Source organism: Mirounga leonina, unplaced genomic scaffold (genome assembly GCF_011800145.1).
Source record: "Mirounga leonina isolate KUSES-001 unplaced genomic scaffold, KU_Mleo_1.0 Mir_154, whole genome shotgun sequence".
NCBI lineage: Eukaryota > Metazoa > Chordata > Mammalia > Carnivora > Phocidae > Mirounga > Mirounga leonina.
The window spans coordinates 64,884,956-64,910,373 of record NW_023270389.1 but is presented as its reverse complement, the minus strand read 5'-3'; the positions used below and the strand labels follow the sequence as shown (position 1 = coordinate 64,910,373).

At 40.2% G+C, this 25,418-nt stretch overlaps 1 protein-coding gene across 1 annotated transcript in view; it reads left to right on the top strand.

Annotated features, from left to right (window-relative positions):
• The window catches only part of LOC118014590 (kinesin-like protein KIF28P), a 70,448-nt gene that overhangs the window by 6,443 nt on the left and 38,587 nt on the right, over positions 1 to 25,418 (top strand). Inside the window, 4 exon segments of the mRNA XM_035011041.1 lie at positions 11,425 to 11,628; positions 13,016 to 13,051; positions 24,576 to 24,776; positions 24,778 to 24,801. Coding sequence (XP_034866932.1) covers positions 11,425 to 11,628; positions 13,016 to 13,051; positions 24,576 to 24,776; positions 24,778 to 24,801 — 465 coding nt within the window.

The window sequence follows — 25,418 nt, the reverse complement described above, 5'->3', positions numbered from 1 at the left end:
ATCAATTATATTTTCCCTTTCTGAAATAAGCAAAATTTGTGACGCACGCAGCCTTTGAGAACTCTTGTTTTCTCAAGTATTTATCACATGCCAAGCATTATTCCATCTTAAAGTTGCCCACAACTTGGTATGGGGGGACAGGCAAGTAAGTGCATTCAGAAATGTTCCATGTTCTGGGATAAGGATACAGGAAATGATGGAGTACAGTGGAGAGGAGGTCATTGCAATCTGGACAAAGCTCATTAAGTTTCTTGGATCTGGGTGTGTATAGTTTCAATAAAATTTGGAAAAATTTCAATCATCATTTCTTCAAATATCTTTTGCCCCCTCCCCATCTTATTCATTCTGTGATTCCAACTGATCTCGTCCCACAGGTCACTGAGGCTCTGTTCATTTCCCCCAAAACTTTTCTCAATATTCTTCTTGTCTGCCTATTTGTCCTCCAAACTCAGCTGAAAACTTACAGCTTTTATTAAACCACTCCTAAAAATACCCCCTGTCAAATAGTTCTGACTTCACAAACTCACTAAAAGGATCTCACGGACCCTGTAATGCACTTTGATAACCACCGTCCCAGAGTAATCAATTTAAAAAATCAAACAAAATTGTAACTCATCAGTCAATTGTGGGAAAATGGGAAAAGACGGGAAAAGTAAAAAGGAGACGGGAGAAGTAGAATACAAATAGCGAGCTGGTAAATTTCATGCCAGCAACGTCAGTTAGTATAGCAAATGTTAAATAGACGTGCCAACTACAAGTCAGAAATGATCAGATATCATCGGAAAAGCGTGACCCAACTCCGTCTGTCTAGGAAACCCAATTTAAATATGGACACTTCGTGTAAACCCTATGAAAAAAAAAACTAGAGAAGCCATATTTACATCACATAAAGTAGACTTCAGCACAAGAAACATTCCATAATGATAATTTATTAAGGAAACATACCATCCTAAATGAGTATGTACATAATAATAGAATTTCAAAGTACATGAAGCAGAAACTACTAGAAATTGAGGAAGAAATAGACAAATCTACAACTGTCATTAGTGATTTCATCACTCCTCTCTGAGTAATGGATAGAGCAAATAATCAGTACTATATAGAAAACTAGATCCACACCATCAGCCTGACCACTGTGTAATAGAGAACACTTTTGCTGCCCACCACCCAACCATAGCACAACACATCCTTTATATGTGAACATGAAACTTCCATTACAATAGACCATATTCCAGATCATAAAACTAGTCTCAATAATGTGAAATAACCGAAATCATACAAAGTATGTTCTCTGACCACCAAACTAGAAAGAAATGAAAGATCTTTGGAAAATCCACAAATATTTAGAAAATAACAGACTTCTAAATAATCCATAGGTCAAGGAATAAACCATAAACAAAATTAGTAAATACTTTGAATAAGAAATTTAGGGGAGGCTGGGCAGCTCAGTTGGTGAAGCGTCTGCCTTTGACTTGGGTCATGATCTCAGGGCCCTGGGATTGAGCCCCACCGTGGGCTCCCTGCTCAACGGGGAGTCTGCTTCTCCCTCTCCCTCTCCCCGCCCCCATAATCTCTCTCTCAAATAAATAAATAAAATCTTAAAAACAAAAATTTAAAAATTTACCAAAATTTGTGGGCCACAGCTAAAGGAGAGGCTTAGAGAAATTGGAGAAGCACAGTCTCAAGTCAACATTCTAGTCTTCCATCTAAGAATTTAGAAAAAGAGAGCAAATTAACACAAAGCAAGCAGAGGAAGAAATAAGAAAGAACAATAATTAATGCAAAATAGTAAAATAATAGGAAAATTGATGAAACTCAAAGCTAAATTCTTTCAAAAGATCAATGAAATTGAACCTCTAGCCAAATCAATCAGGAAAAAAAGATACAAAGTACAAAAATAAGAAATGAGCCATCACGGCAGAGTTTATAGACATTTAAAAAAAACAAAAAACAAAAAATAAATAAATAAATAAAAAGAAGGGAAAATTATGAAAAACTTATCGCTGATACATTCAACAGGTTAGATGAAATGACACAGTTACTGAAGGTCACAGCAAAACAGAGATAATTCAAGTAGCCCAAAAGAAGTTGAATTTATAGTTAAAAACCTTCTCACAAAGAAAACTCTAGGCCCAGATGCCTTTGCTGTGAATTCTATCAAAGGAAGAAATAATGAGAATTCTTAAAAAAAAAAAAAAAATCCTAGAGCTGAGAGAAGAAGGAACATTCATTTTTTGAGGCCAATATTACACCAAAACCAGCCAAAGATTATAAAAACACTACAGACCAATATCCATCATGAACATAGACAAAAAAATTAGCAAAATTTCAGCAAATAAATTCCAACAATATATTTTAAAAACAATAAATTTCTATCAAGTGGGACTTTTCCTGGGAATGTAAGATTGGTTTAATATTTGAATATCTATGTAATTCATCATATGATCAGAATCTGGGGGGGGCATATATGGTCAGAAAAAGCATGTGACAAAATTCAACACCCAATCAAAATTAAAACTCTCAGCAAACTTAAAATACGAGAGAACTTCCTGAAATACATGGGTAAAATCATATTTGATAGTGAAAGGCTGAATGTGTTCCCCCTAAGACTGGGAACAAGGTAAGAAGGGCCGATCTCACCATCTCTATACAACATTTACTGCAGGTCCTAGCCAGGGCAAGAAGGTAATTAATAGAAAATGAATGATATGCAGATTAAAAAAGGAATAAGTAAAACTATTTGTACATGCCATCATTATCTATGTAAAAAATCCTGAGAAATCAACAACAAAAAGGCCACTACAGTTCATGAGTGTGTTAGCAAAGTCAATATACAAAAATCAATAGTATTTCTCAATACTAGCAGTCAACAATTGGAAATTGAAACTGTGAAACATTTACAACACCAAAAATATGAAATACTTTAAGAATAAATTTAACGAGGGCGCCTGGGCGGCTCAGTCGTTAAGCGTCTGCCTTCGGCTCAGGTCATGATCCCAGGGTCCTGGGATCGAGTCCCACATCGGGCTTCCCGCTCTGCGGGAAGCCTGCTTCTCCCTCTCCCACTCCCCCTGCTTGTGTTCCTGCTCTCGCTATGTCTCTCTCTGTTAAATAAATAAAATCTTTAAAAAAAAAAAAATTAAAAAAAAAAAAAAAAAAAAGAATAAATTTAACGAAACACATGCAAAAGCTGTCCACTATAAAACATTACTGAAAGGAAGACATTCATGCATTAGAAGGCTCAATATTATTATTATTTTTTTTAAAGATTTTATTTATTTATTTGAGAGAGAGAGCATGAGAGGGGGGAGGGTCAGAGGGAGAAGCAGACTCCCTGCCGAGCAGGGAGCCCAATGCGGGACTCGATCCTGGGACTCCAGGATCATGACCTGAGCCGAAGGCAGTCGCTTAACCAACTGAGCCACCCAGGCGCCCGAAGGCTCAATATTATTAAGAATTCAAATTTATCAATCAATTCAAAGCAATCCCAACCAAAATCCCAGCAGTAAGGTTTTGAAGCAATTGATAAGCTATTTCAATAATTTACATGGAATTGTAAGGGACTTAGAATAGCAAAAATTATTATTTTTTAAAAGATTTATTTATTTACTTACTTAACCTACTTATGAGAGAGAGAGAAAGTGGGGAGGGGAGCAGAGGGAGAGGGACAAGCAGACTCCATGCACTGAGTGCAGAGCCCAATGTGGGGCTCGATTCCACCACCCTGACATCATGACCTGAGCCAAAATCAAGAGTTGGACACTCAACTGACTGAGCCACCCAGGCCCCCCAACAGCCAAAATTAATTTGAAAGACCCTGAAACCTGAATAGTTTAAAACCCACTAGACAGCTTCAGTAGTCAAGACAGAGTGGTATTGGCTAAAAGATAGAGATACAGATCAATGGAACAGAATGAAATATCTAGAAATCGATCTTCGTATATTGTCATTTTTTTTTATGATGGTACTGTAATGTGCAAAATCTATATCCACTTAATACCTTAGAATGTAACCATATTTGGAAATAAGATATTTGCAGAAGTAATTAGGTAATAATGAGGCCATACTGGATTAGAGTGGACCCAAAATCCAATTCTTGTAAGATGAGGGAAATTTGGACATACAGGGAGAATGCCATGTGACTATGAAAGTAGAGATTGGAGTGATATTGCTATGAGCCAAGGAATGCCAAGGAATGCTGGGAGTCACCAGAAGCTGGGAAGAGGTAGGAAGGATTCTTCCCTAGAGCCTTCAGAGAGAGTGTAGCCTTGCCAGCAGCTTGATTTTGGACTTTCAGCCTTCGGAATCATGAGAGAATAATCTTCTATTGTTTTTAGTCACCCATTTTGTAGTAATTTGCTATGGCAGTCCTAGAAAACTAATACTGGTGACAAGGTTCTTCAAATTAAAGCCTTTCAACAAATGATGCTGGAGTAATTAGATATCCATGCGGAAAAGCATGACTTTTTATCCTTTCCTCACACCATATAAAAATGAAGTCAGAATGGATCATAGACCTAACTGTTAGAGCTAAAATTATAAAACCTCTAAAAGAAAGAAGAAAATGTCGGTGATAGCTGATTTGAAAGATATCTTACGCAAGACACAAACCTTAAAAAAATATTTTTTAAGTTCAAGTACAATTATAATAAAAGAAAATAATAAATGAGACTCATAAAAAAAAAAAAGCTTTTGCTTTTTAAGACATCCCAGGAAGAGCATGAAAAGGCAAGCCACAAAGAAGGAAAATATTTACAAAACCGAAAAATATCTAAAATATACAATGAATTCTTATACTTAATATTAAAAAGGAAAATCAAGTTTTTAAGGGAAAAGATTTGATCAGAGGCTTCATTAATATAGATATGAAAAACCAATGAAAAACTGTCAAACTTTATTTATTTAGTTATTAGGGAAATGCAAGTTAATACCACAATGACAAAAATGACAAAGATGACAGAGAATGACAAAAATTAAAAACTGACAATATCAAGTGTTGACAGGCATGTGGAACACCTGGAACTCTAATACGGTACTTATGGCAGTGCAAAAAATGTTGAGTTATCTTGGAAGACAGGCAGGTTCTTTAAAAGTTATGCATACACTTGACCATACAACCCAGGAATTCCAGAAGAAATAAAACATATGCCCTCACAAACAACTATCTGCAAGTGTCCTTAGCAACTTTATATATCATAGCCTCGAACTAGGAACTCACATTGAGAAAGGTAAGAGGGGCAGAGACACACTGGGGAAACAAACCTCAGGCACAGCAACCCTCACATAAGAAGGAAATCACAGGTGCAGAAGTTCTCCCCAAGGATTGAAAGGAGGAGTCCCGCAGTGGACATCCCCAGCCCTGGGGACCTGAGCAGCAAGAATGAGCCCCCATAACACCTGGCTTTGAAAATCAGCAGGCCTTAACTCTGGGAGAGCCGGAGGGCTGTAAGAAACCGAGACTCCACTGCTAAAGGTCCCGCACACAGGGGCACACAGTGTGAGACCCCGCACAGCAGCAGTTGTGTGAAAAGCACTATATGCAAAGGTTTATTGACTGGTTTTAGGTGATGTGTCAGAGGGTCATGTATCTATAGGAATTTTATCCAGGAATGAGAATGCTGGCAGGTGCCATTCTTCTTGCTTTCCTTCAGCCTAGCTGGCCGAATGCTTGCAGAAGCCAGTTCTGATGCTTTCTATCTACCGTGTTAGCACTGTTTGCCCTGACCCAGCATTCCCCAGTAGACACAGCCACCCAGACTGCAGCTACTGCAGGCAATCCCTCCAAAGCAGCTCTTTCCTCACCAGGCTTGGCTGGGCCTGGAACCTCCCCAAAGAGGCTCCTGCGCTGGGTAAGCAGCCCGCCATCCAGTTCCCCGGTACAACTACAGCCAGGCCTATTAGTCAGCCATGCCAGGGACCAGCCAGTCACACCAGCGCAACCACAGCAGCCAGTCACAACAGGAGGGCACATGCAGCCCACACAACAGCCATCTCTAGACCACATGGTTCTGCTGCTGGGCCCTACAGGACACCTTTTATATAAAGCCATCGTTTCAAGTCCAGGAGACATAGCTCACCTACCTAATAAACAAAAACGAACACAAAGGGTAAGACAAAATGAAGACATAGACAAACGTTTCAAATGAAAGAATGAGACAAAACCTCAGGGAAAAAAACTAAATGAAATGGAGATAAGCAATCCACCTGATAAAAAGTTCAAAGTACTGGTCCTAAAGATGCTCACCAAACTCAGGAGAATGGATGAACACAGGGAGAATGTCAAAAAAGAGATAGAAAATATTTTAAAAATCAGTCATAGCTGAAGACTATAATAACTGAAATGAAAAAGACACTAGGAGGGATCAACAGCAGATTGGAGGATGCAAACAACAGATCAGCAATCTGGAAAACAGGGTGGTGGAAAGCACCCAGCTGAACAGCAATCATTAAAAAAAAAGAAAAGAAAAGAAATTTTAAAATGAGCATAGGTTGTAAAACCTCTGGGACAACATCCAGCAGATTAACATTTGCATTATCAGGGTCCCAGAAAGAGAAGAAAGAAAGGGGCAAAACACTTATTTGAAGAAATAATAGCTAAAAACTTCCCTAACCCTTGGGAAGAAAATAGATATCCAGGTCCAGGAATCACAGAGAGCCCCAAACAAGATGAACCCAAGGAAGCCCACATCAAGACACTTAAAAACCAACAGGTAAAAAAATAATGATAAAGAATCTAAAGAACAACAAAAAGAAAGCAAAATGGTTTATACAAGGGAAACCCCAAAAGGCTATCAGCTTGTTTTTCAGCAGAAACTGCAAGCCTGAAGTGAGTGGCATGATATATTCAAAATGCAGAAAGGAAAAACCCTACAACTAAGAATACTCTACCTGGCAAGATTATCATTTAGAACTGAAGGAGAGTTAGTTTTCCAGACAAAAATTAAAAATTAAAAAAGCTGATCAGCACTTAACCAGCCTTACAAGAAATGTTAAAAGGACTTCTTTAAATGGAAAAGGAAATGCCATAAATAGAAGAAAATTATGAAGGGAAAAATTTCACTGTAAAAGCAAATATATAACAAAGGTAGTAGATCAATTATTTATAAAGCCAGTATAAAATTTAAAAAAAAGTAGTGAAATCATATTTTAAATCAGTTAAGGGAAACACAACATTTAAAAAATGTAAAATATGGTATCTGTATATAAAATATACGGGGAGGGAGTAAAATCGTAGAGCTTTTAGAATGTGTTTAAACATAGGCAACCATCAACTTAATATAGACTGCTATATACAGCAAATATTACGTGATTCTCATGTAACCACAAACCAAAATCTCATCATAGATATACAAAAACTAAAGAGAAAGTGATCCAAGCATAACACTAAAGAAAGTTATCAAATCACAAGAAAAAAGAACAAGAAAGGAACAGAGAAGAATTAGAAAACAATGCCCAAAATAACAAGAAGTACATACCAATCAATAATTACTTTAAACATAAATAGACTAAATGCTCCAATCAAAAGACACAGGGTGACTAGATGGGTGAAAAAAGCAAGACCCACGTATATGCTGCCTCCAAGGGACTCCACTGTAGACCCAAAATCAAATACAGACTGAAAGCACAAAGATGGAAAAAATATTCCATGCAAATGGAAGTGAAAAGAAAAGCTAGGGTAACAATATTTCTATCAGACAAAATGGACTTTATATATATATTTTTAAGATTTATTTATTTTAGAGAGAAAGAGTATGCACAAGTGGGGGAAGGGACAGAGGGGGAGAGAGAATCCTCAAGCAGACTCCCCACTGATTATGGAGCCCTACTCGGGGCTCGATCCCAGGACCCTGAGATCATGACCTCAGCCAAATCAATGCTCAATGGACTGAGCCACCTAGGCATCCCAAACAAAATAGACTTTAGAACAAATACTGTAAGAAGAGACAAGGGCATTATGTAATGATAAAGCAAACAATCCAACAAGAGGTTATAACAATTGTAAATCTCTATGCACCCAATATAGGAGCACCTAAATTTATAACGCCAATATTAAGAGATATAAAGGAAGAAACTGACAGTAATATAGTAATAGAAGGGGGCTTTAACACCCCACTTATGTCAGTGGACAGATCATCCAGACAGAAAATCAATAAGGAAACAGTGACTTTGAATGACCCATGAGAACAGGTGGACTTAACAGCTACATTCAGAACATTTTATCCTAAAGCAGCAGAATACACATTTTTCTCAAGTGTACATGGAACATTCTCCAGGATAGATTTCATGTTGGGCCACAAAACAAACCTCAATAAATGTAAGGAGTTTGAAATCATATTAAGCATCTTTTCTTTTTAAAGATTTTATTTATTTATTTGACAGAGAGAGGGAGCGTGCTCACAAGCAGTGGGGAGGGGCAGAGAGAGAGAGCATGAGTCGTAGTGGGGAGAGGGACAAGCAGACTCCCCCACCGAGCAAGGAGCCGGATACGGGGTTTGATCCCAGGACCCCAGGATCATGACCTGAGCTGAAGGCAGATGCTTAACTGACTGAGCCACCCAGGCATCCTCAAGCATCTTTTCTGACCACAATGGTATGAAACTAGAAATCAATTACAAGAATAAAACTGGAAAAAAAACACAAACAAGTGGAAGCTAAACAACCGGCTACTAACCAACCAATGGGTCAATAAAAACATCAGAGAGGAAATCAAAAAATACGTGGAGACAAATGAAAATGGAAACACAAAGGGTCAAAATCTTTGGGATGCAGCAAAAGCAGTTCTAAGAGGGAAGTTTATAGTGACACAAGCCTACCACAAGGAACAAGAAAAATATTAAATAAACCTAAACTTACTCCTAAAGGAATTAGAAAAAGAACAAACAAAAGCCAAATTTAGTAGAAGGAGGAAATAATAAAGATCAGAGCCAAAATAAATGGAGACTTAAGAAAATAGAAAATAACTATGAAACTAAAAGCTGGTTCTTTGAAAAGATAGACAAAATTGATAGAGCTTTAGCCAGACTCATCAAGAAAAGGAGACAGGACTCAAATACATAAAATCAGAAAGAGGGAAGTTACAACAGACATCACAGAAATACAAAGGATTATAAGAGACTATTACAAGAAATTATAAGCCAACAAATTGGACAACCTATAAGAAATGAATCTGTAGAAACATATGACCTTCCAGACTGAATCAGAAAGAAAGAAAAAATCTGAAAAGACCGAACACTAGTAACACAATTGGATTAATAATCAAAGAACTCCCAACAAAGTACACAACCAAATGGCTTCCCAGGGGAATTCTTCCAAATATTTAAAGAAGAGTTAATATCCATCCTCCTCAAATTACAAATACACAAAGATCAAAGGCACAGAGTAGAGAGCCAGAAATAAGCCCGTGTTTATATGGTCAGTTCAATGGGGAAAACAGTCTCTTCAGTAAATGGCACTGAGAAACTGGACAGCTACATGGAAAAGAATGAAGCTGAACCACTTTCTTATATCATACAGAAAAATCAAGTCGAAATGGGTTAAAGACGTAAAAGTGATAACTGAATCTATAAAAATCCTAAAAGAAAACATAGGCAGTAAACTCTTAGACAATGGTCTTAGCAATATTTTTCAGACAAGGGAAACCAAGGCAAAAATAAACAATTTTCCATCAAGAAAATGGAAAGGCAACCTCCATAGATCAGTGGAACAGATAGAGAGCTCAGAAATAAACCCATGTGTATATGGTCAATAATCTATGACAAAGGAGCCAAAAGTAGACAATGGGAAAAAGACAGTGTTTTCAGTAAATGGTGTTGGGGAAACTGGACAGCTATATGCAGAAGAATGAAACTGGACCCCTACCTCAAACCACTCACAAAAATTAGCTTGAAATGTATTAAAAACTTGAACATAAGGGCTGAAACCATAAAACTTCTAGAAGAAAACATAGGTGGTCAGGTTCTACACATCAGTCATGGCAATGATGTTTTGGCTTTGACACCAAAACCAAAGTAAATAAGTAGGACTATATCAAAACAAAAAGCTTCTGTACATTAAAGGAAATCATCAACAAAATGAAAAGGCAACATATGAAATAGAAAATATTTGCACATTATGTATCTGGTCAGGGGTTAATATCTAAAATGGATGAAGAACTCATACAAGTCAATAACAAAAAGCAAAAACAAAACCCATCCAAAAACAAACACACACAAAAAACAATCCAATTTAAAAATGGGCAGGGGAACTGAATAGACAGTTTTTCCAAAAGAAGAAATGCAAATAGCCAACAGGTACACGAAGCACTCCTTAGGCTTAGCTAATAGCTCCTAAGGTAGAGTAGATATCCTTTATGTGAGTACATTTTTCTGGGAAAAGTATGGTCATGATGTTTTCAGAAACCACGGGTCAAATTCTGTATTTTAGGCCTGAAGCTCCCCTAACCCTGTAGTATAATAATTTCTATTCCTTTCTTATGAGAAATGAACAGTAAGATTGGCTACTGTCTGTTGTCCATATATAAATCATACTATGTTGGTATGTGCATCTTTCCTAGAAGTAAAAATTATATAGATGATACAAATGTACCTATTACAGGGGCGCCTGGGTGGGTCAATCAGTTAAGCGTCTGCCTTCGGCTGAGATCATGATCCCAGGGTCCTGGGATCAAGCCCTGCGTCAGGGTCCCTGCTTGGCGGGGAGTCTGCTTCTCCCTCTCCCTCTGCCCCTCCCCCCACTTGTGCTCTTTGAAATAAATAAATAAAATCTTTTAAAAAAACAAAAACAAATGTACCTGTTTCAATGGAGAGATCACGTAAAACTTACTTACTATTTTATTGATATTAGAGACCAGAGAAGAATGTCTTCAGATAAGAGAATATTGCTGGCTTTGACCATGACCCAGATACTGAAAGAGCCAGACCACATCCTCTCTTTCAAGCATTTGAGGGCACAGGCATCTGTGTCTCCCACTTAAAAGGGGGGGGGCGCGGTGAACATGTATGTGTGCATATTGTAGAAATGCTCCAGAACCGCTGGGTCTTGTGGCAAAAAAAAAAATGTTCACCAGTGGAGGACTAAAATTAGTTTGGGCATTTGACTGATCTCTATCCCCTGACTCCTTGAAATTGTTTCTATTTGCTGAATATTAAAGACTGAGCCAGGCTAGGTTTGGGCCAGGCTATGAGATTCACGGATTTGCTATTGGATACCAGCTAGTTGAAGATCCATGGTGATCAGTGTCTTCCAAATTGCCAACTCCCTTTTTGGTCTCCAGCTTTGTTCCACTGGTTCTAAGTATCAGAGTTTTCTATCAAATAGGTCGTATGATACTAATTAAGCAATTGGTCGAAACCAGAATATTTACTATATGTTAAGGGTATTGTGGAAAGCATGTACTGAACGTGGTGTCTGTGATCTTCTTTCCAGAAGGATGTTTTCCATGATCTCGGCAGGCAGATTCTGGACAGCGCTTGGCAAGGCTATAATGCCACCCTCCTAGCCTATGGCCAAACTGGCTCTGGAAAAAGCTATTCCATGGTTGGGTTTGGTGCAAACAAGGGTATTATTCCAAATGTGTGCGAGGAGCTCTTTGAAGCAATTGAGAAGCGGGAGGGGAATGAAGAATACCAGGTATGCATTATCCGAAAATCCCTTCTTCCAGGAATTTCTTTTTTTCATTTTGGAAATTCCTGGCTCCAAATGAACAGCATCTCTATTTCAGGATAATGTTAATTTTCCATACCAAAATCTTCTCAGGATTGCAAAATCAAGTTGCAGCTAACTAGAATGCTGACCTTTTCTGGTTCTATGGAGGCAAACCCAAAGGCACTTCGAGTATCCTAGAAGCAGATGTCTTAAAGCTAACACTCATGAGAGACTGTTGTTGAGGCTGATAGAACAAGACCCTTGCTGACTTGCCGATGGCTTCCTTTACTCCCCTCTTCTACCAAGGCTGTGGGTGTGTGCTCATTTTCATTTCTTTCTTTTTTTTTTTAAAGTAGGCTCCACACCTGTGGAGCCCAGTGTGGGGCTCGATCCTGAGATCGAGACCTGAGCTGAGATAAAGAGTTGGATGCTTTACTGACTGAGCCACCCAGGCACCCTGTGGCATCCTGTTTTTTCATGGAGAGCATTCTTTCTCTCTCCGAAGCTATGAGTTATAGGACTTTAAAGAACGTTTCTTCTACTCCATGCATCATCTGCTTTCTCGGAGTTCCTTTTTTCTACTGTTTGTTTGATCTCTCATATTGGAGCCTTTCCTTGTCTGCTAATCTTAGGCCATTGGTTTAAAACATGTGACACTCAAGCTCGTTGGAAGCTCTGGGGACATTCGAGGTGACTGGGAAGACCCACCACTGGGAAACGAAACCCACAAGCCCGCCTGCTCATGGGTGGCGGTGGCAAATGTCCGTATCTTAGGGCCTTTACTCTATGCTAGAGCCATTCTGATTCCTCTAGCCTCCCACATACAGAGTGTCGGCTTGTCCAGAAATATTCCAGAAGGAATACACAGTAGGATAAAGACCAGTCTTTTTCTCTACATATGTTCAGATTGGGAGTGAGTAATAAAGAATAACCTTTTTCTGTTGCCAAGCAAGACCGAAATACATACACACAGGGTTGTGTATATGTTTTTAATTTATATTAAGAACTTCTTCCATATCATTAAAATTATGTGAGAATCATTTATTGCATGTGAATTAGCATTACTATATTTTTAAAAGATTTTATTTATTTATTTAAGAGAGAGAGAGCACAAGCAGGGTGAGGGGCAGAGGGAGAGGGAGACTCCCCGTGAGCAGGGAGCCGGACACAGGGCTTGATCCCAGGACCCTGGGATCATGACCTGAACCAAATGCAAGACGCTTCACCTACTGAGCCACCCAGGTGCCCCAAGCACTACTATATTCAATATTAGCTTCTCCCTTTGTTGGAAATTTATATTGTTCCTATATGACTTTTTTCCCCAAAGATGAGGTTCCAGAGAATATTAACTTTATGCTCTTTTCTTATACAGGTTATGTTCAGTATGCTGGAAATTTACAACGAGCAGGTAACAGTGATTGTATTCTCTGACACACACACCTGAGGGACTCTGCAGCCAGAGTCTCCCCCTCCCCCACTACAGCTAGAGTCCCAACTCCGTAGCCCACCGTGGGCTACAGCCCTGTCCTACCTCTCCGGCTCCACTTCTTGCCCTTTTAACTCCACACAGTCTATGCTTCTGCCACATAAATGTCTTCCTCTCCGGAACATGTCATTCTTCCCAACATCTACCCTTCTCTGCTCTTCCAGGGTCCACTCCCCTACCCATCCAGTTGACCTCAGTCAGCATGTGGGGCAGAGGAATGGCAAACTTTGTTTTCAAAGGGCCAGATGGTTTGTGCTGCAACTATTCACCTCCCCCCCACCCAGCACAATGGAGTACGGGGCGGGGTGGGGGGAGGGTTCCAATGGGGCACAGTTCTTGGACACTGAAACTTGAATTTCACATAATTTTTGATGTCCGGCTGAGAGCCAGTGGTCAAGAAAGAATTCTTGAGATGCTTTCGGTGCAAAGAGGTGCTTTTGTTAGAGTAAGGCAACAGGACTCTTGGGCAGAAAAAGCTGCCCCAGGGTTATGAGGAGTGGCTGATTATGGACTTCTGTTAGCGGGGTTTAGGGACAGGTAAGTTTCTAAGGAATTTGTGCATGTTAGAAGCAAGGCCTCCAGGACGCTGGATGTGTTAAGGTTGCTTAAATCTTTAAAGATACATCAACATTAAGGCAGCCATGATTTCCTTGCGGAATGCCACACTTTGCAACTTAGGCTGCAAGTTGTAAGGAAATTTAATTTCAGCTGCATTTCTCTTGCCTTTGTTCTTCTCATCAATTTTCACATGTCACAAAATTTTTTTTTTTTTAAAGATTTTGTCAGAGAGAGAGTGCATGCTGAGCAAAGAGGCCCATGTGGGACTCGATCCCAGGACCCTGGGATCATGACCGACCCGAAGGCAGACGTTTAACCAGGCATCCCCAAAATATTTTTCTTTTGATTTTTTTCAGTCACTTAAAAATGTGGAAACCATTCTTATATCAAGGATCCTACAAAAACAGGTGGCTGGCTGAATTTAGTGCCCACACCATGGTATGCCTGTCCCTGGGGTGGTTGGAAAGAGCATGATCTCAGACCCCACCTCTCTCATTGAGTAGCCATGTGACTTTGGAAAATCACTTTATCTCAGAGCTCAGTTTTGTCATTTATAGAGAATTTAAAATAAGACACCACACATTGAGGTGCACTGTTTTAAATTTCTAACTCAGAGCTTAGAAAATACCAGATATTCATTGCCCTTTCCCCCTGAATTGATCATACTATACTGTGAAATTTTATTTACATATTTGTGTCTCCAGAACAGATCATGTCCTTGTGAACATCTTTCAATATGAAATACCCTCTCAATACTCAGTGCACTTGTAGGTTTAGAATGGGTGCTCCTGAATATTTACTGAGTGGATGAATTGACAAAGGCATCTAAAACTGTAAGTTTCTTATAGGAGACCATATCCTAATAGTTTTTGTGTAACCCCAAGCACTATCCAAAGCCTTGTACTTAATCATTCCTAAATAAATATTAAAGGAATTAATCTGTCAGTGTTTTTCTCTTTATATTAAAGAAAGAAAATATCCAATTTGTTTCTTACACTCTTTCATGAGTGTAAGGTTACCATTGAAGGTTGATAGTAAATTCAATGGGTTCTTTTTTTAAAAGATTTTAAATTCCAATTAGTTAACATATTAGCTTCAGGTATACAATATAGTGATTCAACACTTCCCTACATCAACCGGTGCTCATCACGACAGGTGCACTCCTTAATCCCCATCACCTGATTCACCCATCTCCCCACCCATCTCCCCATCTCCCCTCTGGTGACCAGCAGTTTGTTCTCTAGAGTTTAAGAGTCTGTTTTTTTGTTTCTCTCTCTTTATTTTCCCTTTGCTCATCTGTTTTGTTTCTTAAGTTCCACATGAGTGAAATCATATGGTATTTGTCCTTCTCTGAATGGCTATTTTGCTTAGCATAATACTTTCTAGTTCCATCCATGTCATTGCAAATGGCAAGATTTCATTCTTTTTTATGGCTGAGTAATGTTCCATTGTGTATATATTCATACACCACTTCTTCTTTACCCAATCATCAGTCAGTGGACACTTGGGGTTTCCATATTTTGGCTATTGTAGATAACGCTGCTATAAACATTGGGGTGCATGTATCCCTTTTTATTAATTTTTTGTATTCTTTGGGTTAAACACCCAGTGGTGCAATTGTTGGATCATAGGGTAGTTCTATTTTTAACTTTTTGAGGAACCTCCGTACTGCCCTCCACAGTGGCTTACCCAACAGGGTAAGAGGGTTCCCCTTTCTCCACTTCCTCATCAACATCTGTTGTTTTTTGTGTTTTTGATTTTAGCCATTCTGACAGGTGTGATGTGATATCTCATTGTGGTTTTTATTTGCATTTCCTTGATGATGAGTGATGTTGAGCATCTTTTCATGTGTCTGTTGGCCATCTGTGTGTCTTCTTTGGAGAACTGTTCATGTCTTCTGCCCTTTTTAAATTTGGATTATTCATTTTTGGGTGTGTTGAGTTTTATCAGTTCTTTATATATTTTGGATAATAACCCTTTTAAATATCTTCTCCCATTCAGTAGGTTGACTTTTAATTTTATTGATTGTTTCCTTTGCTGTGCAGAAACTTTTTATTTTGATGAAGTCCCAGTAATTTCTTTTTGCTTTTGTTTCCCTTGCCTCAGGAGACGTATCTGGAAAGAAGTTGTTATGGCCTATGTCAAAGAGGTTATTGCCTGTGTTCTCCTCTAGGACTTTTATGGTTTCCTGTCTCACGTTTACGTCTTTAATCCATTTTGAATTTATTTTTGTGTACTGTGTAAGAGAGTGGTCCAGTTTCATTCTTCTGCATATCGCTGTCCAATTTTCCCAACACCATTTGTTGAAGAGACTGTCTTTTTCCCATTGGATATTCTTTCCTACTTTGTCGAAGATTAATTGACCATATAGTTGTGGGTTCCAAATGGGTTCTTCTGTTAAGGTCACTGATCAAGTTTCTATTTCTTTCAAGTTGCTAAGGCTTGGAAGACAGTGTGACTCCTTTATTTTGTACCAATGACTTTGGGAGGACAATTTAATTTCCTTTGTTACCAAGTTCTGGTGGGCATCTCACTGTGGTCTCCCTTCTGAAATCTGTTTATGATGATAGTCTGTATGGAATTCTGTTTCCTCATCTCTAAAATAAGAACACTGGACATCCTGGGGTGACTGGGTGGCTCAGTTGGTTAAGTGTCTGCCTTGGGCTCAGGTCGTGATCCCGGGGTCCTGGGATAGAGCCCCGTGTAGGGCTCCCTGCTCATCTGAGGATGAGTTAATCCTTGGACTTAATTCCCACCATGGAGGAGTCTAGTGGGAGCTACAATACCCTCTCCAGACAGTGATGTATGACATGTGCGCCATGAATGGCGAAGAGCAAGGGGCAGAGAGGACAGAGTACATGACTACCTGGGATGTTTGGCAGCAATGGTCAATGCTGGACTTAGACAGGACCTCGAAAAATGTGTAGGAGTTTGGTGAGGCAGCCAGAGGGTTGGGGACACAGACAGGGGCACTTTAGGCAGGATTAGTTTTTGGGTTTTTTTTAAAGATTTTATTTATTTTTATTTATTTGAGAGAGAGAGAGAGAGAGAAACAGCATGAGAGGGGATAGGGTCAGAGGCAGAAGCAGGCTCCCCGCCGAGCTGGGAGCCCGACACGGGACTCGATCCCAGGACTCCGGGATCATGACCTGAGCCGAAGGCAGTCGCTTAACCAACTGAGCCACCCAGGCACCCTAGGCAGGATTAGTTTTAACAAGTCCAAAAATACATGAAAGTGCATGGCATTTAAAGGAACAGTCAGTACCCTGTGTAGCCAGAGTTGGATACATGGTGGGGGTCTGCCAGAAGTAAAGGGACTTTGTCCCAGAGGCAGTAGAGAATCCGTGGAGGGTTTTATAGGGAAATCAGATAATCAGATTGGGATTCTAGAAGAGTTCTCTAGCAGCAAAGTGAAGTTGGATTTGAAGTGTGTCAAAAAGAGGCACAGTTAGGGGATTCTCAGGAAAGCCCAGATGAGTGAAGGTCTTGTGACAATCACCAATTTTGATCTCCAGGCACAACATGGAGGGTCCCGGCACCAGGATCCACCCTTGTCTCTGGGTGCCCATACTTCCACTCCACCCAGATGAATCTACTTAGCTTTTTTCTAATAAGCCTTACTCAGTCCTATCTTCAGCCTTAGATGCCCCTTCCAACAATTTGTATGTTAGAGGAAAGGCTTCCTAGCTACACCAGAAGTGGTCTCTGTTTTTATATCTCCTTATCTCTGTCACCTTATGTCCACTGTCTTAGTTTGGCTTGCCCAAACTTCAATCTGTGATCTTGCCTTGGCTCTAGGACGAAAAGCTGTAGAATACCAGAGCTGGGGGATTTCTTGGAGATAATTTAATCCACCTCTACCATTATGAATACTGGGAAAGTAAGAGATTTTCCAAAGCACTCCCAGGTTAGAGGCAGAACCAGGACTGATAACCCAGGTCTTCAGGCTCCCAGTCCAGACATCTCTGCACCATATAACACTGGCCACCCCTCTGGGGCCTCTGGCTCTACCAGAATCCCACAGTAGGACCTAGTTGGCCTTGTCAGGGGTGACTTTTCTTGGATGAGAGGCAACATGGGCTTTCACCCAAAGCCATGGTCTATGTGTGACATCTCACAATTCTCCAATAATAAGATTCAAAGAATCACCCATATTCTCCTGTTAGGTTTGACTGTAGCAAATACTGTTTGGATTGAATTAGTTTCCGTTGGAAGTAGAGAGTTCAGGGTGGTGGCATTTGTGGGCACATGATCTCACCTAGGCAGACCATGCCTTCTGCTTTCATTAGGTACTTAGAAAGTTACTATCTACTATTTATTTTTATTTTCATTTATCACTGTTTTGGTAAAATAAGACCGAGATTACAAAATTACTTTGTAATAGAGAATTTGTGATAATTCAGAGAGGGGCTAGGATAGTGTATTTTTATATTATCCACAAAGGAATTGCTAATCAAATAAAACAATAAGATTTCTAGGCAAATGTTTGTCAATAAGAGAATAAGAGTTTCAAGCACAAATGTTTTAGAAGCACCTGCTAAAAGCCAGACACCTGTGCATACCTACTCCAATATTTTATCCTGCTGCAGAAGCAGATCTGCAGCATCCTACATGTGATGTATTAAACTTTATTTGTTAGCCTAGCTCTGGTTACACTGTTCTGTCAAAAATCATTCACTGAGTGCCTCTTCTACAATCCTATGTCAGGATCTACTAGTAAAAAGCCCTGGTCCCGGTAAGAAGATCTGGATCTCTACAAACAAAATATCACAGGCGGTTGGTTTTGAGGTAGGAAGTGGAGAGCCGTGATTCTGCGGGCAGATATTCTGCGGGCAGATATCGGAGGATAAACGGCAGTGGGAGGGAGCCTGGCCCTGGGGATCCTACACCACCAGTGAGTGACAGCCTCGCGCGCTGCGGACGGGGCACAGACTCGCAGACTGGTAGCGTTGGGAAAGGACTTTAGGGCAGCCCCCGGGGTGGAAAAGCAGTGCGGCGGGGTCACGCGCACGCGAACTGCAGCCTCTGAGCAGGAAACCTGGTGTGCCGGGTCCGCGGGTGAACTGCAACCTTCGGGATGGAAACCCCCAGTGTCGGAGTCGCGCGCACGCGAACTGGGAGCGGCTGGCGGTTTTAGAAGCACAAAGGGCAGAGACGTGCTCCAACCTGGAGGCAGGACTGGGGGCACTACAGAGGGGCGCACAACCCAGGCCGCTGCAGTTTATAGCAGCACGAACAGAAACGGAGACGGTGTGGCCTGGAGAGCTCACTGAAGAACAGACTGCGGTCTCTCTGCTCTGAGGCAGAGGGTTGGAAACGGTCTCTTCTGCTCTGACTCGCAGAAGAGATGCGGAAAGCCACCAGGGAAAGGCGCCACAGAACAAAGCCCCAAAGACGGATTCCCGCTGAGCCCATCCCCCGCCACAGGGGTGCAGGGCAACTCCGCCCAAACAGGGTTGCCTGAGGAACAGTGTGGCAGGCCCCTCCCGCAGAAGACAGGCTGGGAAAACAAGAGGCCAGCAACTCTAAGGTCCCAAGAAAACAGGTGCATCTTGCTTGGGATCTGGTCAATAATTCGGACTCTATACATTCCCTCAAACACCCATCAACAGAATGACTAGGAGGAGGAGCCCCCAAAACAGAAAAGACTCAGAGATTATGACTTATGCTGCAGATTTACAAATGGATGCAGATATAACCAAGATGTCGGAGATGGAATTCAGGCCAGCAATTGTGAAGACAATGACTAGAATGGAGAAATCAATTAATGGCAACATAGAGTCTCTAAGGGCAGAAATAAAAGGGGAATTGGCAGAATTTAAAAATGCTATCAATGAGATCCAATCCAATCTAGATAATCTAACAACTAGGGTAACTGAGACAGAAGAGAGAATAAGCGATCTGGAAGACAGTATAATAGATAAAAAAGGAAAAGAGGAGGCCAGGGAAAAACAACTCAGAATCCATGAAAATAGAATCAGAGAAATAAGTGACACCATGAGGCGTTCCAATGTCAGAATAATTGGAATCCCGGAGGGAGTGGAGAGAGAGAGAGGGCTAGAAGATGTATTTGAGCAAATCGTAGCTGAGAACTTCCCTAATCTGGGGAATGAAACAAACATTCGAGTCCTAGAGGCAGAGAGGACCCCTCCTAAGATCAAGGAAAACAGGCCAACACCCTGGCATGTAATAGTAAAACTTGCAAATCTTAGAACCAAGGAAACTATCTTAAGGGCAGTTAGGGGGAAGAGATTCCTTACGTACAGAGGGAGGAACATCAGAATAATGTCAGACCTATCCACAGAGACCTGGCAAGCCAGAAAGGCCTGGCAAGACATATTCAGGGTACTAAATGAGAAGAACATGCAGCCAAGAATACTTTATCCGGCAAGGCTTTCATTTAGAATGGAGGGAGAGATGCAGAGCTTCTATGACTGGCAGAAGTTGAAAGAATATGTGACCACTAAGCCGGCCCTGCAAGAAATATTAAGGGGGGTTCTATAAAAGGAGAAAGACCCCAAGGGTGATCTACAACAGAAATTTACAGGGACAATCTATAAAAACAACATCTTCACAGGCAACATGATGACAATTAATTCATATCTTTCAATAATCACTCTCAACGTGAATGGCCTAAACGCTCCCATAAAACGGCACAGGGTTGCAGATTGGATAAAAAGACAGGACCCATCCATATGCTGTCTACAAGAGACTCATTTTGAACCTAAAGATACATCGAGACTGAAAGTGAAGGGATGGAGATCTATCTTCCATGCCAGCGGACCTCAAAAGAAAGCTGGGGTAGCAATTCTTATATCAGACAAATTAGACTTTAAACTAAAGTCTGTAATAAGAGACACAGAAGGACACTATATCATTCTTAAAGGGTCTATCCAACAAGATCTCACAATTGTAAATATCTATGCCCCCAACATGGGAGCAGCCATCTACATAAGCCAACTGTTAACCAAAATAAAGAGTCATATTGATAACAATACATTAATTGTAGGAGACCTCAATACTCCACTCTCGGCAATGGACAGATGCTCTAAGCAGAAAATCAACAAGGAAACAAGAGCTTTGAATGATACATTGGACCAGATGGACTTCATAGATATTTACAGAACATTCCACCCTAAAACAACAGAATACTCATTCTTCTCAAGCGCACATGGAACTTTCTCCAGAATAGACCATATACTGGGTCACAAATCAGGTCTCAACCGATACCAAAAGATTGAGATTATTCCCTGCATATTCTCAGACCACAATGCTCTAAAACTGGAACTCAATCACAAGAAAAAGTTTGGCAGAAATTCAAACACTTGGAAGCTAAAGACCACTCTGCTCAAGAATGTTAGGGTCAACCAAAAATCAAAGAAGAACTTAAACAATTCATGGAAATCAATGAGAACAACAACACATCGGTCCAAAACCTATGGGATACTGCAAAGGCGGTCCTAAGGGGGAAATACATAGCCATCCAAGCCTCACTCAAAAAAATAGAAAAATCCCGAATTCACCAACTAACTCTACACCTTAAAGAACTAGAGAAAAAGCAACAAACGACGCCTAAGCCACGCATTAGAAGAGAAATAATTAAAATTAGAGCAGAAATCAATGAATTAGAAACCAGAAACACAGTAGATCAGATCAATGAAACTAGAAGTTGGTTCTTTGGAAGAATTAATAAGATTGATAAACCACTGGCCAGACTTATCCAAAAGAAGAGAGAAAAGACCCAAATTAATAAAATTATGAATGAAAGGGGAGAGATCACGACTAACACCAAGGAAATAGAAACAATTATTAGAAATTATTATCAACAACTATATGCCAATAAACTGAGCAATCTGGATGAAATGGATGCCTTCCTGGGAACCTATAAGCTGCCAAGACTGAAAAAGGAAAAAAGAGAACCCAGAAGAAAGTGACAACCTGAATAAGCCAATAACCAGTAACGAGATTGAAGCAGTGATCAAAAACCTCCCAAAAAACAAGAGTCCGGGGCCTGATGGATTCCCTGGGGAAGTCTACCAAACATTCAAAGAAGAAATAATACCTATTTTACTGAAGCGGTTTCAAAAAATAGAACAGAAGGAAAACTTCCAAACTCATTCTATGAGGCCAGCATTACCTTAAGCCCCAAACCAGGCAAAGGCCCCATCAAAAAGGAGAATTTCAGACCAATATCCCTGATGAATATGGATTCCAAAATCCTCAACAAAATCCTAGCTAATAGGATCCAACAATACATTAAAAGGATCACCCACCATGACCAAGTGGGATTTATCCCCGGGATGCAAGGGTGGTTCAACATTCGCAAATCAATCAATGTGATAGAACACATTAATAAGAGGAGGGAGAAGAACCATATGGTCCTCTCAATTGATGCAGAAAAAGAATTTGACAAAATACAACATCCTTTCCTGATTAAAACTCTCCAGAGTATAGGCATAGAGGGAACATTTCTCAAGCTCATAAAATCCACCTATGAAAAACCCACAGCGAATATCATCCTCAATGGGGAAAAGCTGAGAGCCTTTCCCTTAAGATCAGGAACTTTATGTGGAAAACTCAAAAGACTCCACCTCAGCAAATTACTAGAACTCATCCAGCAATTCAGTAATGTGGCAGGATACAAAATCAATGCACAGAAATCAGTTGCTTTCTTATACACTAACAACGCAACTGTAGAAAGAGAAATTACAGAAACGATTCCGTTTACAATAGCACCAAAAACCATAAGATACCTCAGAATAAACCTAACCAAAGAGGTAAAGGATCTATACTCTAGGAACTACAAAACACTCATGAAAGAAATTGAAGAAGACACAAAAAGATGGAAAAATATTCCATGCTCATGGATCAGAAGAATAAACATTGTTAAAATGTCTATGCTACCCAGAGCATTCTATACCTTCAATGCCATCCTGATCAAAATTCCAATGACATTTTTCAAAGTGCTGGAACAAACAATCCTAAAATTTGTATGGAATCAGAAAAGACCCCAAATCGCCAAGGAGATGTTGAAAAAGAAAAACAAAGCTGGGGGCATCATGTTGCCCAATTTCAAGCTATATTACAAAGCTGTGATCACCAAGACAGCATGGTACTGGCACAAAAACAGACACATAGATCAATGGAACAGAATAGAGAACCCAGATATGGACCCTCAACTCTATGGTCAAATAGTCTTCGACAAAGCAGGAAAAAACATGCAATGGAAAAAAGACAGTCTCTTCAATAAATGGTGCTGGGAAAATTGGACAACCACATGCAGAAGAATGAAACTCGACCATTCTCTAACACCATTTACAAAGATAAATTCAAAGTGGATGAAAGACCTCAATGTGAGACAGGAATCCATCAAAAGCCTAGAAGAGAACATAGGCAGTAACCTCTTTGACATCGGCCACAGCAACTTCTTTCAAGATACATCTCCAAAAGCTAGTGAAACAAAAGCAAAAATGAACTTTTGGGACTTCATCAAGATAAAAAGCTTCTGCACAGCAAAGGAAACAGTCAACAAAACAAAGAGGCAACCCACAGAATGGGAGAAGATATTTGCAAATGACACTATAGATAAAGGGCTGGTATCCAAGATCTATAAAGAACTTCTCAAACTCAACACCCAAAAAACAAATAATCAAGTCAAAAAGTGGGCAGAAGAGATGAACAGACACTTCTCTGAAGAAGACATACAAATGGCTAACAGACGCATGAAAAAATGTTCATCATCATTAGCCATCAGGGAAATCCAAATCAAAACCACACTGAGATACCACCTTACACCAGTTAGAATGGCAAAAATGGACAGGGAAAGAAACAACAAATGTTGGAGAGGTTGTGGAGAAAGGGGAACCCTCTTACACTGTTGGTGGGAATGCAAGTTGGTACAGCCACTTTGGAGAACAGTGTGGAGGTTCCTCAAAAATTTAAAAATAGAGCTACCCTATGACCCAGCAATTGCACTACTGGGTATTTACCCCAAAGACACAGATGTGAAAAGAAGGGCCATATGCACCCCAATGTTCAGAGCAGCAATGTCCGCAATAGCCAAACTGTGGAAAGAGCCGAGATGCTCTTCAACAGATGAATGGATAAAGAAGTTGTGGTCCATATATACAATGGAATATGACTCAGCCATCAGAAAAGATGAATACCCAACTTTTACATCAACATGGATGGGACTGGAGGAGATTATGCTAAGTGAAGTAAGCCAAGCAGAGAAAGTCAATTATCATATGGTTCACTTATTTGTGGAACATAAGGAATAACATGGAGGACATTAGGAGAAGGAAGGGAAAAATGGGCGGGGGGAATTGGAGGGAGAGATGAACCATGAGAGACTATGGACCTGAGAAACAAACAGGGTTTTAGAGGGGAGGGGGGAGGGGGGATTGGTTAGTCCGGTGATGGGTATTAAGGAGGGCACGTACTGCATGGAGCACTGGGTGTTATACGAAAACAATGGATTATGGATCACTACATCAAAAAGTAATGATGTATTGTATGGTGACTAACATAACATAATAAAATTAAAAAAAAAAAAAAAAAAGCCCTGGTCCCACCCAAAGGGCGTTCACAGGCTGGTTGAAGTGCTCTAGGTACTAGAAAATACTAGAACTGAGTTTTTAAAAAATTATGTTTACGTCACTTATTACAACAGGTTTCCCTCCAGTTTGCCATTCCCCTATTTCTTATTTACCTAAATAATGAGCTTGTCTGGTGCCTACAGAAATTTAACATTTATTCATTCATCTAATAAGTTTTTATTGAGCACTTAATATATTCTAGGCAGAGGTGTAGGTGTTAGGTATAACAGTGAAGTAAATAGAAATCTCTGCCTTCCTGAAGTTTACATTATTTATTCTTTTTTCCACAGATAAGAGACTTGCTATCTAGAACAAAGAAACCTGGGGGACTAAAAGTAAGGGAAGACCAACAGCTGGGCTTTTATGTGGATGGCCTGAAGTCAGTGCCCTGTGAGAACTATGTACAGATTGAAAGGCTGATGGAACAAGGGACAAAAATAAGGACCACAGCATCGACCAACATGAATGCCAGCAGCAGCCGGTCTCATATGGGTTATCACCATTCAGTTCAAGCAGGTGAGACTCATGGGAAGGCTGCTGTCCCAGTTTCCCACTAAGTGTGATCCATGGGAAGGGTTCCCAGTGGCATGAGTTGGTAAGTACTATGGAATCCTTTCAGATTTGACCTATGGATTAAGGTGGTTACTTCCAACCATGGGCTATGGGGTCAGAAACAGAAGAAAGTGAGGCACTTTCTCTTTTCCTACTTCCCCATATCCCTGCTCCACACAGTCTCCCCAGGATGATGATGACCAGCTTTCAGATCCATGAGCCTAGAGAACCACCAGATACTGAACTACCTTTCCAATACTTGGAAGTAGCAAGATAAGGTCTTTGAAACTAGCTAATCCATGTAACTCTCCACCAACTAGAATTCTTGAAAAAACTGAGCACATTTTTCTCCTCCATACTTCTTGGTAGATATCAGAGAGTAAACTCTAGATCATCATCAGTTTGATTGTAAATAGTTATTTACAAAGCCTGGGTAAGCATTACAGTTAACTATGATTTCACCATCTCTGTTCCCTAAGCCACATCCCTAGTAATAGACAGAATGGTAAAAATGAAGATTACCTTGCTCTAACCAGGAATAGTGGGAAAACACTGGACTATATCTAACTCTCTGTTTACCA